This window comes from Quercus suber, unplaced genomic scaffold, assembly GCF_002906115.3.
Source record: "Quercus suber isolate HL8 unplaced genomic scaffold, Cork oak 2.0 scaffold_928, whole genome shotgun sequence".
NCBI lineage: Eukaryota > Viridiplantae > Streptophyta > Magnoliopsida > Fagales > Fagaceae > Quercus > Quercus suber.
In genome coordinates, this window is record NW_027070351.1 from 113774 (window position 1) to 129759 (window position 15986).

At 32.7% G+C, this 15986-nt stretch overlaps 1 protein-coding gene across 1 annotated transcript; it reads left to right on the plus strand.

Moving 5' to 3' along the window:
• Nucleotides 1-2011: 2011 nt before the first annotated feature.
• LOC112033894 (V-type proton ATPase subunit c''2-like) lies at nucleotides 2012-10530 on the plus strand (the record flags this gene model as incomplete). Its single annotated transcript, XM_065768391.1, has 4 exons — nucleotides 2012-2181; nucleotides 2308-2385; nucleotides 9803-9973; nucleotides 10090-10530. Coding segments are annotated over 4 exons (588 nt in total), but the record flags the coding sequence as incomplete, so codon positions are not given.
• Between the last annotated feature and the right edge of the window lie 5456 nt (nucleotides 10531-15986).

Here is a 15986-nt window from a genome sequence, read left to right on the forward strand (position 1 = left end):
AAGCGATAAATAAAACCATAAACAATAACAAAAATATTTCCATAATTTGACGTATCAAATAAAACTATCATAAATATTCGTAAAGCATCAAATAAATTAAATGCCTACAATGAGTCTATAAAAACATCCGGTTGTTGAAAGATTCCAACTTTCTACAAAGTAAGACTTAAATACAAAACAACTACACTGGATTCGGGGATTAATTATCCTAGCCCTACAGACAAGAGGTTTAAGCCTTGGTTTATTGTTGTAGAGAAGAGTCGTGCATATGAGAGAAAGAGAGAGAGAGAGAGAAGGTAGAAGACAGAAGAGAGATTTTTGTTTGTAGATACCTGGTTTGGTGTGGTGACTTGGGACTGTTGCAAACTTTGTAGCAGCCTTAAACCCTAAGAAGAAGAAGAAAGACAAAACATAAAATACTCTTCAGAAAACTCAAAACAATAGGCGAAGGCGGGGAGCTCCAGAAGACATCCGGGTTTTTTTTTTTTTTTTTTTTATTTATTTTTATGGAAAGAAAATTTTTATTGAACAGAGAAACAAAAAAACAAACAAAGGCTAGCTTAGCCTTTCCTTCCTAATTACAGAAGCAAAACAAGGAGGACAGCTACCCCAGTCAAAAGAACCAAAAAAATTACAAGCTAGAGACCACTTAGCTAAGGAGTGAGCTGCCATATTAGCTAGCCTAAGAACCCAAACAACATACACATTAGAATAAGATACAAGAAGAGACTGCATATTCGCAAGGATAGAAGCAATTCTCCAAGGCGGCGACATCATTAGCTCATGAATAGCGTCTTGACAAATCTTAGAATTTGTCTCAATAATAACATTTTCCGCCTCCAACTCTGCAGCCAAAGAGATAGCCCATCTCACAGCTTCAACTTCTGCTTGGAGAGGGAAGGTGGTTTTCGCTTTTTGAGAGCAAGCAAAAACCAAACCCCTCTCCAGTCTCTAGCCACCAAGGCTAAGGATGAATAATTTGGACCAATAGCTGCATCAACATTAATTTTAATAGATAGACGCCTTGGAAGGGACCAAGGCTGCAAAGGATGATTGATATTTACAAGTGTAGGAGCAACTGGTCTAGCGATTTTAAATTCGGTTGTTAAATAATATATATATATATACACACACACATATATATATAAGACTTTAGATTGGGCTTCTTGCGTAGACTCAATAAAAGAAAAAGAATCTAAATTAAAAAAAAATAATAATAATATGAAAAATTGTGAGAGATTCAGAGACTTTGATTTTATATATATAGACGATTATGATCACAAGTTATGATTAAGAATGTGGGTCTCTTGCTAGGCAGGATAAAGTGGTATCATTCTCATTACCAAAATTTTAATCAGAACCTTCCTCAAAAAAATAAAATAAAATAAAATCTGAACGACCAACAAGCCTCGTGAAAATACGCGCATAATCGGGTATTGATTACCCGAACTGGTCCCACCATACAAATTGTAAAAAATCTATTTGGCAAAATCGCATTGGCCTTTGATAAAATAAATCTTTTTTTTTTTTGGTTCACATCAGTGGATTAGGCACTCTTCAGTTTTCTCTTTGCAGAAAGTCAATATTAGTTCCCATGCGTGAGGCTCACACGATTATGAGTTTTAACTAGTTAATCTACAAAGATGATGAATCATGGCCATGGAAGACCAAATTGAGCTTTTTCATCTGCCTTGATGAGGACAATGCTTGGCTCCTTGGTTTAGACATGTATCTATTGCTATTTTTAAATATTAAGAGATATATTTAAAAAAGATTTTTAAAAAATATAAGAAAAACATAGTAAAAATTTAGTTGAAATCTTGATTTTTTTGTCTCCTTTGTACACATTTCCATTTCATTTCTCCCTCTCTTTTTAGTAAGCTCAACCCCAAAACATAAAGCGGGTCTCTCAGAAGGAAAAAAGCCCAAAGCAAAGGACCAAAAGGTCCACCAAATCCAATCGCACATTCGCACACACTACGTAGCGTAACTATCAAGCGAGCCACTGTGAGCGAAAGAGCGGAGAAAGTATATTGTGTGTTTCAGAAACTCCAGCTCAGCGAACGCTTTTCACAGAAAAAAGAAAAGAAGAAATCAGCAGAGGAGCATTGAGTCCCCCTACACCTTCTCCGCCATCGGTATCGCCATCGCCATCGGCGTCTCCGTCCTCGGCGCCGCCTGGTCTCTCTCAATTCTCTATTCTCTACTCTCTAATATCTTTCCTATCATTATCTTTCTTTTTCTTTTCTTTTTTTTTAATGAAAAATTGTGAAAATCCTAATGTTGTAATTATGTGGTTGTTGATAGGGGTATTTACATAACCGGAAGCAGTTTGATCGGCGCTGCGATCAAATCTCCCCGTATTACTTCCAAAAATCTTATTAGGTATTCATTCTATCATTTCTTCATATTTTAGTCGAAACGTTACAAAATCGGCCTTATTGATTTGTTGATATGAATTTTAAATCTAATTAGCCATTGGTTGATGATTCAACTTCTTCACGGTTTGTTGGTTTACAAAGTGCTTTTCTGGGGTTGTGGAACACACTGTTACGTATCTTTTGAGTTTCGGTTAAATTTGAATTGAACTTGATAACAAACTCACACTTGCTTGGTTTTCCTCAAGTCTTTTAAAGTTTAGGATACAATATGACATGAATACTTTAATTAATTTATATATATAAATCAATCTTTAAGTGCATATTATGTAAATTTTATTTTTAATAGATAACTAAGAAATGTTAGGAAGCCTAAAATGCGTGTGTGTTTGACAGAGAGGGAGAGAAAAATAAAATTAAACAAGTATGCCACTGTATCCATGAGTATTTGGATTGGATACAGATATGGCTTCTACCGTGCAGTATACATGCTTCCTAGACTACAATGGGTGGAATTGAAATCTGTAAGTAAATGTGCATTGCATTTGTGTATCATGCAGAACATGAACTCACTCCTTAGCCTAGTATTCAGTGGTTTGGTGACGTAGGACAAATTGTGGAGACCTATCTAGCGTGCTTGTGGTGGGTTTAGAGTTATGAAAAATTGTGGACTTGGGATTCGTGGTTTAAGAAGGAGTTAGGGCGATAAGATGGGAAAAAAGGACAATATGCTAGTTCTTGAAACAAACAAGTTGTCAGAAAATAATGGTTACAGTTTTTTTTTTTAGGAATCAAAGGTTGGTTTGATGATTATTTGATAGAAATAGTATGTGGGGTCATAGAGTTCTAATAGGTAACAAGAAGGCTTGATTGGAAGTTTTAATGAAGAGGGAAAACTGAGAAATTAATGGTTTCAGGTGCTATTTGAGCTAGATATAATTGTTGTATTTAGGGGAATCATATTTTGTGGAGATAGGTGTTTGTTTCACTAAATTCCTTATTCTGTGAATTTACTTTCCCAATTCAGCATCCTCATTAATAGGATTAACTTAAAAATCGACAAAACCTCATGGGAAACAGGAGGAAAGGTTAAAGATGATATAGAAGATCAATTAGGAAAGAGGAACATGTGTTGTTACTTGTTAACAGATGCAGCATGCGTAAGAATAGTTAGGAGTCAGTGGATCACCTGCTCCTGCACTGTTCTTATGCATATAATTTATGGACATTTGTATTTAGCCTGTTTGGTGTTTCATGGGTGATGCCTAAGCAAGTGGTGAACTTGCCAGCTTGTTGGAATAGGGCTGTTCGTCGGTGTCAAGTAGCAATTGTTTGAGGGGTGATTCTGTTGTGTCTCATGGGGACTATTTGGAGAGAACAGAACCATCCTTGAGTTGAAACAGTTCTTTTTGCTTTCTTTGTTTGATTGGATTATTCTTTCACTTTTGGATTTTTTAGATTTGTGTACTTTTGCTTAGTTTTTTGTATTCCCTCAGTACACGGCTTGTGTACCCATGGGAGCACTTTGTACTTCTTCTTTTTTTAATTTTCTTTTCTCTTTACCTATAAACAACAAACAAAGCCTTAGTCCCAAAATTTTGGGGTTGGCTATGGATTCTCAATAGGATAGTTTCCTCCATTCTACTCTATCTATAGTCATACTCTTTGTTACTCCCTTAATTGTCATATCATTTTTTTTTTTTTAACTTCTACTTATGTGATTTTTGGTCTTCCTGTCCTTTTTTCCATTCCTTCAACTTTAATCAACTTGTTCTTTCTCACTGTTGCCTAAGTCGACTCTCCCATCTTTTCATCAATAGGGGCTACCCTTATCTTTAAGAAAATTTCTTCATTTCGAACTCTATCTTTCTATGTATTTCCACTTATCTATTTTAACACTCTCATTTCAGCCATACTCATTTTATGAATATGCTGCTTCTTAAATACCCAACATTCGATATCATAGAGCACAGCTGGTCATATAGCAGTTTTATAAAATTTTTCCTTTAACTTAATAGGTATTCTAGTATTCTATGATTGCATAATACTCTTGATGCGCTTCTCCACATCATCCACCCTACTCTTATCCTATGATTCACGTCCTCTTCAATCTCTCCATCTTTATGAATTATTGATCTAAGATATTGAAAGTTGTCTTTTTAGTATCCCTTGACCATCAAGTCTTACCACCCCTTCGTTTGTGTTTCTTTTTTTACTAAATTTACATTCCATGTACTCTGTTCTGGTCCTACTTAATTGAAAGCCTTTAGATTCTAGAGCATCTAGTCAAATTTTTCTAACTTGGCATTGAGCAGATCAATCAAGACAATTTGGTAAAAATTATGATGAGAATGATGTTATCTCTCTCTCGTCCATGGGTCGCTTGAGGTGTATTTGCTTATAATTTTGGGTTTTGGGGGTGTTTACTTGCTGTGATGATCTTTAAGCCTAGGAGGTAGATTGTCTCATATTCTTCAAAATAATCTTTATACATCTAGGTGTAGTAGTAGATCTATTATTTGGATGGAGGAATTGGTTAGCGCTCGTCTGATATTTGAAATTTGTCACCGTTGTGTTTGATGCGGAGCATTTTAAGAGAGCATTATAATCATACATTTGAGGATGAGGAGGGTTTGGGGAATCAGCTTCTTGCCTCATTTATGGACTCTTTGTTTGATTGGTCTCGGGCCTGGGGACTCACATCTAGTGGCTCCCTTCCAATAACATTTTTTTAGTTGTTTTGTTCTTCTTTGTACTTCCTGGCTGCCTTGTGATCTTTTCTCATGAAGTAGTCTTTTTTTAGTAGATCTTTTCTTGCTTATCAAAAAAAAAAAAAAAAAAATTATTACCCAAAAAAGAAGAAACTTGAAATTGTGAAAAAGTAGTTGGAGCACTAATAAAGTAGTTATTCTTATTCTTGATTTAATTCATGGAAACTACATGTCTAGCCTACTGTTTTTGCAGCAGAATGCAATTTTGGGTGTTGGCTCATTTCTTGAAGACAAGTTTGTCTTGATCTAACTCATTGTAAAGGTCAGAACCTTAAGTTCATGAATTAAACCTCATAAGTTGCCAAAAAAAAAAATCTATTTTTAACATTGTCCTGGAACTGACTCATTCATGACTGATTATAATTTAAAATGCAGTTTCCTTCATACTGATGATCCATTATCAATCACATGACCATATATAAATGGCTGTGGAACTTGATGTATTGATAATGAATGTGTCTTTCTAATTATTTTTACGATAAGCTTTTGATACCATTTTTAGATATTTGGTTGTGTAATGATTGGACTAATCATTATACTAATTGTTGGTACATGTTAACAATTAACTGATTAGCTTTTTGTAACATGTGAGAGTTGGTAATGGTATTATTAGAAGGGAAACAATTTTAAAAGGTAGAACATATAAAGTATGATTGACAGATTTGCTTGAAAACATTAATTCTTTGTAGTTGTAGTTCTTTTATTGACAAGCTTTGGTTTCAAATTAAAAATTCAGTTTTGAATAGATTAAGGCAAAGAGGAAGATGTCGTTTTTAATAGTAGGTTAGTTACCATGAATTCTAGACAATTGTTAAAAGCATATACCTTTCTAAATTAGAAAAAACTCGAACTTACATTCAACAAAAAAGAAATTGCAAAACTTCTTAAATTTTATTTTCATTGGGGTGAATAAGGTGAATTAGATTTGGTTACATGTATTTGGAAGTATACTAAAAATATGCTAAATGATTTAAATTCTTATATCATTTTCATTCATTCTTGCATAACATTTTTCTTTCTTATTTATTTATTGGTGAATTTAGGGGTCCAAAATTGAGGTAGATTTCATGTATAGGTTTTAGTTTTGATATAAGGCTCACAAGGTATGTTTACTGCATACAGAGGTTTTTGAGTTTTCAATTCATTTCATGACATGAGAAAATCAAATCTGTATTCTAGATTGGGCAGTGAAGACCCTTTTTGCATTTGATGTTAAAAAGATTGTATCTTAATTTATTGAAAGCCATGACGTTTTTGTTTATGTGCACAAATACTAAATTTACTGTCTCATAACAATATGATAGTGTTTGCTTCTTAGCTTTTTATGTTTCTGCTTTATGAATTCAATAGTTTGAGAAGTGAAAGTTTCTTCATATGACACATGTCCTAATTGTTCCAGTTCATCAAACAGTTCTTGGCTTTCTCAAAAGTGGGTTTGTATTTTCAGTTTTGTGGTTTTTGTCATTTTATTTAATACAATATTTTTTATTTAGTGTTTTTATTATTGTGTGGGTTTGAACATGAGAGATAAGATTATTGTAATTGCATATTAGTTAAATATGTATCATAATATAATATATCTTTTGCAAGATAGTGAGTGATTTCATTTTGTTCATCAAGATTTGATTTGATTTTTATTTTTTTTATTTTTATTTTTTTTTACGTTTAATAGTATTGAAAGGCTCAAAGTTTTAATATTTTAGTAAAAAATTTGTATAAGTCAAGCCAATTAGAGCAACTGATTTGTACCAAACTATTCGTAGTTTGTTCCTGTGTTCCATGAAGCTAAAGAATGATATTGCTGTTAACCAAAGTGAGAATTTTTATTCCTCACTTTATTTGTTTGCATTGATTGAAAATTTCTGGAATTTTTAGCATAAAATTTTTGAAGCACACTGGAATTTCAGGGGCCGTTTGGTAATGTAGTTCTAGTAACGTTGTTCGTATTTTTGGGAAATATGTATGGGTGAAAAAGTGTGTGGAAATGCATGTAATGTTGTTTAAAAACTAAAAACATGTGTTTAAACTCCTATACCAAACAACCCTCTGTCTCTCTTCCTCTAACTTTTAGATTCTCCTTCCCAGCCTCAATATCAGACCATTCTTTTTCGATAATTGGGGGAGATTACCTGCAAATCTGAATTAGGTTTATAATTTTTCCTATTCTTTTTCCTTGTTTAAAATTCTTTTCCCTCCAATTGATTTGATTTTTGAGGCAATTTTATATTTGACTTTATAGACTAAGGAGTTTATCATAAGGTTTTAAGCCTTTGTGTTTTTCTTTCTTCTTTTTTTTTTTTTCTTTCTTTTTTTACTGGGATTTGTTAGTTTTGAAAGGATAATTGTAATGTTTTGTTTGATGGGGTTGCAAAAATATTTTAGTGCTCCTATAAGGCTTGCATTTTTGTTCTTCAAAAAGAAGTTTATGATTGCACGTGTAGTTTTTTCTAGTTGCAGTTACATTGAGGTTTATTCAATCTATTCTTTTCTATTAATGTTTCCTGAATATGGGTTGAAAATTGGATTCTTATTGTTTTGCTTATAGGGATTTGGCATTTTATTATCTAGGTTATTTGGAACTTTGGATTCTTTGTATCTGTGTAAAACTCTTAATACGTTACTCTTAATACGTTACACAAATCCTACTACTTGAACAATTCAGAAACTGCAAGACTAGAATAGCTAGGTATTTACCAGTCTTCTCTTTTATTCTGTACGGTTTCTTGCATATTTATTGTTAATATGTTTCTATAAAGAATCTGAAATTGGAATCTGATTGCATATTTATTGGTTTTGATATAGGAATTTTATTTTTTAAGTTGAGGCTGTTTTTCTTTTCATTTGCGGTTGAGATTTTCTACTTCACTCTCCTTAGAATTTTGACTTAACAATTGAAGTTTTTCATTGAATTTGATTCTTCTGCTTCACTCCATCATAGAATTTTGATTACCCTATTGAAGTTGTTAATTGAATTTTGGCTGGTACAAATTTGCATGGATTTAGTTTGAAAATTTTAAAGTTTAGATTATCAATGTTTACTTCTTTATGATGTTTTGTATTTTCTGAATTTTTGAATTTATTTCAGGTTCCTTCTTAGGTGATTTTTCTAAATTAAATTCTAAATTTCCATTAAATCTCTACCAATTCTGACTTTCTAATGATATCATTCAATTTACCACCTAAGCAAGAGAATGGGTGATTTGTTGTCCCTTTTATACATCAATCTGTTTAGTCCATAACTTACAGAGTCCCAAAGTTCTCCAAATGGAAAACTGTTGTTTAGAGGGAGTTCAAAATATAAAGAACCAATCATGAGAGCAGTGCTGCATTGGCTGCAAGTTAGGAATGCTATGTGATATACTGGACTGAACAGAATTGAACTACTGGTGTGGTTATCAGAGAACTGAGTCTCTATGGTGAGCAGCACCCTTTTTGCCACGAGAGTATAATCAAATGCATGTGTGTCTCTGCATGCGTGTGCACTTGTGTGTGGCAGGGGCATGTTGTAAAACACGGGTCAGTCTCAGTCCCTAGCAAAACTCATTTATATTGTGTATGATACTTGGTTTGGGTTGACACTGTTTAGATACCATAAATATGTAAATGATGGTTCTACTAAATGACCATCCTGTGCTCAAATCCTGATAGAGCACAAAATTCATGCACGTTTGATATTTTAACCATAACTGGCCAGCCCTCACAAACCATGATAGTCCTTATTGACTGACAGTGGCAGTTCTGTATCTCTTCTCTTGAGCATCTTACACATGTTTTATGGAGACATATTGTGAATTTCAAGCTTAATGAGTCTCTCTCTCTCTGTTAGATGAATAGATTTCATTACACAACAAATACTTAAAACACCTAATAAACAGTACTAAGTTCAATTTTTTCCCTCAAAAAAAATCAACTTTTTTCCTTTCATATTGATTGAGATGTTGCCTCTTGACTGTTTCGAAAATCATTCTTATCTATATTATTTTCCTTTGTTAGATGAATAAATTTCATTACACAACATATACCTAATGATAGTAACAAAACTTTTCCCAACAAAAAAAAAAAAAAAGGAGTAAAGAACTAACCATTGAAAATACCAGTATGAATACCTGGCTACTGCATTATCTGAAAAAAAGAAAAAATACTGTTCAGTGCATTGTGCAACTCCTAGGCCTAGCATTCTTTTAGAACTCAAACCATATGAAGAAGTTGTTTACTTAATATTTGAAAACCCATTTAAGTAGGTTGGCAATTATCATTTCTGCAAGGCTAACAGTAAGTTAAGATTGATGGTGCTCAACCCAATTTGTGGTTTTATTTTATAAATGGGTAACTGGGTTTCGTCTTCAAGTATCATATATTATGCTCCAATCATCCTCACAATGTTAAAATTCAAGGCAAGTTCAAGCTTTAGAGAATTTGATTTAGAAGCACACAATACCATATGGTTGCAAATTATATAATGTCTGGATATTGAAATTGCAATTTTTTACCTTCAATGATACCTTGAATTGAATCTTTTTTTAGCCCATTCAATAGACCAGCAAAGCACTTCTTCTAGTTGAACTTCTCATGCACAACTACTTATTATTTTGTGGTATAAACCTGTGATACCCTCTTTATGTGATGATGGCTCTGGTTCTTTTGTTATTTCAGTGTTATCTTTTGTGAAGCTGTTGCTATTTATGGTGTCATTGTGGCAATTATTCTACAAACAAAGCTAGAGAGTGTTCCACAATCACAGATCTATGAACCCGAGTCTCTTAGAGCAGGATATGCAATATTCGCGTCTGGGATTATCGTGGGCTTTGCGAACCTTGTCTGCGGGTTCAAATCTCCTCTCTTTTACTCTTACATACTCCACTGGAATTCTCCTAATCAAAATTCAGAATTATTTTCTTTCCTTGCTCTTACAATCCTTCTGATTCTTCTTTTGACAACAGGTTGTGTGTTGGAATCATTGGAAGCAGCTGTGCTTTATCTGATGCTCAAAACTCCACTCTTTTTGTGAAGATTCTTGTGATCGAAATCTTTGGTAGTGCACTTGGGTTGTTCGGAGTGATTGTGGGAATTATCATGTCAGCTCAAGCCACATGGCCGGCAAAAGCGTAATTTGATGTTCTCATTGGAACACTATGAAGTGGTTATGACAGAGTGCAGTGTATTATGTATTGTAAATGGACTTTGTATTTTGTTCTTTCAGCCGTTATTAATAGGCATCATAAAAGTTAGTGTGGAGATAGAGATTATTCAATCTTAGGTTGCATTTTTGTTGATGGAAATGAATTTTTTAGCATGTTAAGGCTGGTATGGAGATTCATTTGCCTCAATGTAATGTTGGGCTGCAATCCAGCGGAAATAGAAGAAATTTTAGGACTGTGTCATTCTGTTGACTATTTTCCCCCCTTTTTTTCCCCCCTTTTTTTATACAAAGTGGTGCCCAACTTTAGTATTTCACTTTGTAGGTGGCATAGACAAATAAGATTACACCACATGGCTTGAGAGTAAAGAGAATACTCTTTTTAGTTTTATGTAGTTATTTATGGGCAAAATTTAGATACAGTATTTAAATGTTGTTTCTTAAGTTTTCCTTTTAAAATTTTGCAATGCGGATTTTTTCTCATAGAATAAAAGTGTATTTTTTAATTAAATAGTCACATAGCTGAATCTTAAAAAGAAAAGTTAAGAAACAGCACCTAAAATACTATACCTAAATTTTATCTGTTATTTATTAATTTTGATTCATAGAAAATACCTGCATCCAATTAGGTTGAAACAATAATGCTAACATTGGGTTTAATAAAAAAAAAATCATTTGTGTAAATTAATCATTTTAAACGTCCTCCTAATTTTACTATTGAATAGTTGAAGAGTACAACATGTTTTTTTGATACTAGTACAACATTTATTTTAATCTATACAGTATAATATATATATATATATATTATGAGGACAGTATAATTTATACATTAAAATAAGATAAAATTATTGAGTAAGTGGCGAAAATGGTGCCACTTGGATCCCACAATTTGGTTTTAAACTTTATAATATTTGATTATGATAACAAGTTATGATTAAGAATGTGTGTCTTTTGCTAGGCAGGATATAGTGGCATCATTCTCATACCCAAATTTTAATTAGAACGACCAACAAGCCATGTGAAAATACGCGCATAATCGGGTATTGATTGCCTAAACTGGTCCCACCATACAAAGAGTTACAAATCTATTTGGCAAAATCATATTGGCCTTTGATAAAAATCTTTTTTTTTTTTTTTTGCGTTCACGTCAGTGGATTAGGTACTCTTCAGTCTTCTCTCTGCAGAAAGTCAATATTAGTTCACATGCGTGGGGCCCACAGGATTTTGAGTTTTTAACTATTTAATCATGGACTCATGTCCCCCAAAAAAAAAGGTTTCCAAAGGCAGACACCTATCAATTTTATGGAGTAATTTATAGTATAAAATATTTATAAATTAATGTAATAATAATTGTGATTGATTTCATTTTAATAGTATAATAAATATTTATAAAAAATAATGTAATAATTTTTTTTATTATTATTAGTTTTTGTATTTAAAAATTGATATATTACTTTGTAAAGTTTATATTATAAAAGGGTCATGTTAACAGTGCTGTTACGATTGATACTAGTACAACATTTATTTTAATCTATACAGTATAATATATATATATATATATATATATATTATGAGGACAGTATAATTTATACATTAAAATAAAATAAAATTATTGAGTAAGTGTCGAAAATGGTGCCACTTGGATCCCACAATTTGGTTTTAAACTTTATAATATTTGATTATGATAACAAGTTATGATTAAGAATGTGTGTCTTTTGCTAGGCAGGATATAGTGGCATCATTCTCATACCCAAATTTTAATTAGAACGACCAACAAGCCATGTGAAAATACGCGCATAACCGGGTATTGATTGCCTAAACTGGTCCCACCATACAAAGAGTTACAAATCTATTTGGCAAAATCATATTGGCCTTTGATAAAAATCTTTTTTTTTTTTTTTGGGTTCACGTCAGTGGATTAGGTACTCTTCAGTCTTCTCTCTGCAGAAAGTCAATATTAGTTCACATGCGTGGGGCCCACAGGATTTTGAGTTTTTAACTATTTAATCATGGACTCATGTCCCCCAAAAAAAAAGGTTTCCAAAGGCAGACACCTATCAATTTTATGGAGTAATTTATAGTATAAAATATTTATAAATTAATGTAATAATAATTGTGATTGATTTCATTTTAATAGTATAATAAATATTTATAAAAAATAATGTAATAATTTTTTTTATTATTATTAGTTTTTGTATTTAAAAATTGATATATTACTTTGTAAAGTTTATATTATAAAAGGGTCATGTTAACAGTGCTGTTACGGCAATAATTAACAATCAATTTTATGAAAGTTTTGATATTATTTTTATAGAAAATGAAAAAAGTTGTCAAAATATTAATTATTTTTTTTTATCTCATAAAAACTTCTTTAAATAGATTATTAATCATTACTCTAAGAGCATTCGTTAATATTTTTCATTATAAAATTGGTGGTACTCTTAACATTATTCTTTTTTTGATTACCTTGCCACGTCAACCTTGACTGAAGGTTTTTTGAGTTTTTGGTTTTAAGTTTTTAATTGGTGAGTAAAGAAAAACCATATACACTTAGGTTTAATTGGATGCATCCCTCAAACAACGCAATTTTTTATAATAATAAAAATTTACAAGAGTGACACATTACTCTTAACATTATTCTTTGTTCAATTACCTTGCCACGTCAACATTGGCTGAAGGTTTTTTGAGTTTTTGGTTTTAAGTTTTTAATTGGTAAGTAAAAGAAAAATGATGTACACTTAGGTTTTAATTGGACGCATCCCTCAATCAACGCAATTTTGGATAATAATAAAATTTTACAAGGGTGACACATTCCTTATTCTCTTTTTAAAGAAAGATTAATTATCGTACAATTTTTTTACTAATATAATGACTTGATAATTTGTACTCAAATTCTATATTTATTAATATTATGAGTGGTTAACAAACTTGTAGGTCAAATCCACTCATTCAATCCGACTCAACCAACCAAAAACAAAGCAATGGGGAAGGAGGGTAGAGAAACAATGGAGGATTCTGTAGTATGTAAAAGGACAGTGGTCTAACATGAAAAGGGTAAAAAAAAAAAAAGATTTTCCAATGTTAAAAAAAAGTTTAGCAACATGACCTTGTCTCCACGAGGACCTCGACAAAGATGATGACTCATAGCCATGAAAGACCAAATTGAGCTTTCATCTGCCTTGATGAGGACAATGCTTGGCTCCTTGGTTTAGAGTCTTAGACATGTATTTATGGCTATTTTTAAATATTAAAAGATATATTTTTATAAACACTTGATAGTTTTTGCTTTTTGATAAGAGGGAAAAATTGAATATTTAAAAGGAAGTTTGTATAAAATTGTATATATTTTTTGTGCGGTGTTGGGTGTTAATATTTATCATACCTAACTATCCGCTTAAAAATGGGGAGCAAACATAAATCATTTGAATTTTTGGATGGCAATGGGTGGAATGTCCACCCAAATAGATAGTATTGGGTGACGAGTTGAATATATCCCAATGCAAACTTAACCAACCTATGATCACACCTAATAACCAACCTATGACCATACATAATTGATACGTAACCAAATAAATTTAAAGAGATGCAATTTGCTTAATTTACACATTTAAGTTTGACAATACATCATGTGAAAAAAAAAATATTAACTATGTTCTAACTCTTGAGGATCTAAAATAACACAGTAGAAAATTTAAATTTTATCACTTAATTTATGAACCAAAATACTAGTATGGTAATATAAAATGAAAAGTTAAGCATTTTTTGGAATTTGTTCAAATGCAAATTTGGTATTTATAGGAAAAATAAATAAATCCCTTATGAAAAGGTAAAATTAGACATTATTTTTCTTCTTAAACTTGAATATTATATAATACAAGAAACTTAAATAATTTATACTTATTCCATCTCTTATTATTGGTCCATATTCAATTTTGAATACCCCAAATTATGTTTTTTTAAATTTATAATTTGCTACTTACAATAATGGGAGATAGGGGATTCAAACTGTAATGACCCTACCCCAACTATGTAGATATTGTCCGCTTTAGGACCCATACTCCTCACGGTTTTGTTCTTCCCTAACTTGCACTAGGGAAAAGGCCTCTACACATTGAAGGGAGGTCATTCCTTATAAACACATTCTCATATGTTTCCCTAGGTGATGTGGGATTCCATGGAATGCAAGACCCTCCTTTTTGGGTCAATACAATCCACACCCCTTACGAGCACACGCGTCCTCGCGTGTGGGACCCACACTTCTGGCTAGGGCATGGTTTTAATACCATTTGTAACGACCTCGCCCTAACTATGTAAATATTATCCGCTTTAGGACTCATACCCCTCACGGTTTTATTCTTCCCCAGGTTGTGCTGGGAAAAAGGTCTCTACACATTGAAGGGAGGTCATTCCTTATAAACACATTCTCATATGCTTCTCTAGGCGATGTGGGATTCCATGGAATGCAAGACCCCCCTTTTTGGGTCACTACACAAACCATGGTTCTAATAAAAAAGATCAAGTTATACGATTATACTACAAAACTCTCTACTGAAATATAATCATTTTTGAAATGACAAATAGACACAAAATTAATAACATTTTTCAATTTACCATTTACTTCATTTGAAAGGTTAACATCTCATTTTTATTAATAGTAATTTTATCTAAATTTAAATTAAGCTAAATTTTCCACAAACGGTTGAAGTGCATAAAAAAATTTAAAGAAAAATAAAGAGAAATACTATATATGCAAAATCAATTCACAATTATCTTGTTATAAGTTGTGATTTGTGCAACATTATTTTGATATAAGCTTACTAATGGCTACAATTGGTTCGTTATTAACGTCACTTTGGTAGTATCACCAAGTAATTGACATAAGGGTAATTTTGAGTAATAAGGAATTTTACCATGGAAACAACTTAAATAAAGTTTTTTAGAGCATCCACATCAGTTCTTCTAAATTTTCTGTCTATTTTACATGAAAAAACCTCATCTTTCTATTTTACGCTATCATTTTTACAAAACACTCACATCAGTTTATCTATTTTACAAGATGTTTCAATAAAATATTTATTCTACTCAATTTTTTTATTATTTCTCTCAACTACTTCTACCTATATACGCGCGCCCTCTCTCTCTCTTCTGAACATATCACCTACCTCTCTCTCTCTCTCTCTCTCTCTAAAAAACCACCAACCCAGATCAGTTCTTCACCGGGTCCTTACTTCACCGGCCGAGCCAAAACCTTTCTTCACTAGCCGATCCATGCTCCACGCTTCACCGGCCGACCCATGAGCTCTGATTAAGCGAGACCCACGAGCTATAGCGACCCAGATCCTTTCTTCACCGGCTGATCTACGCTCCACAAGCACCGATCCACACTCCACGCTTCATCGGCCTACCCACAAGCTCCGATCAAGCGAGACCCACGAGCTCTGGTAACCCAGATCCTTTCTTCACTGGCCGATCCACGCTCCACAAGCACTGATCCACACTCCACGCTTCACCGGCCGACCCACGAGCTCCGGCGACCCATATCGTTCCGATAAGCACCGATCTCTCTTTGTTGTTTGTTCGTTTGGGTTTGTTTGGGTTAATTTTCAGTTAATTCTGGCGTGCTGGATTGTTGTAATGGTTGGGGAAGAGAGGTAGGAGGTGAGAGTCAGTTAGAGAGGAGAGAGAAAAAACTATTAAAAA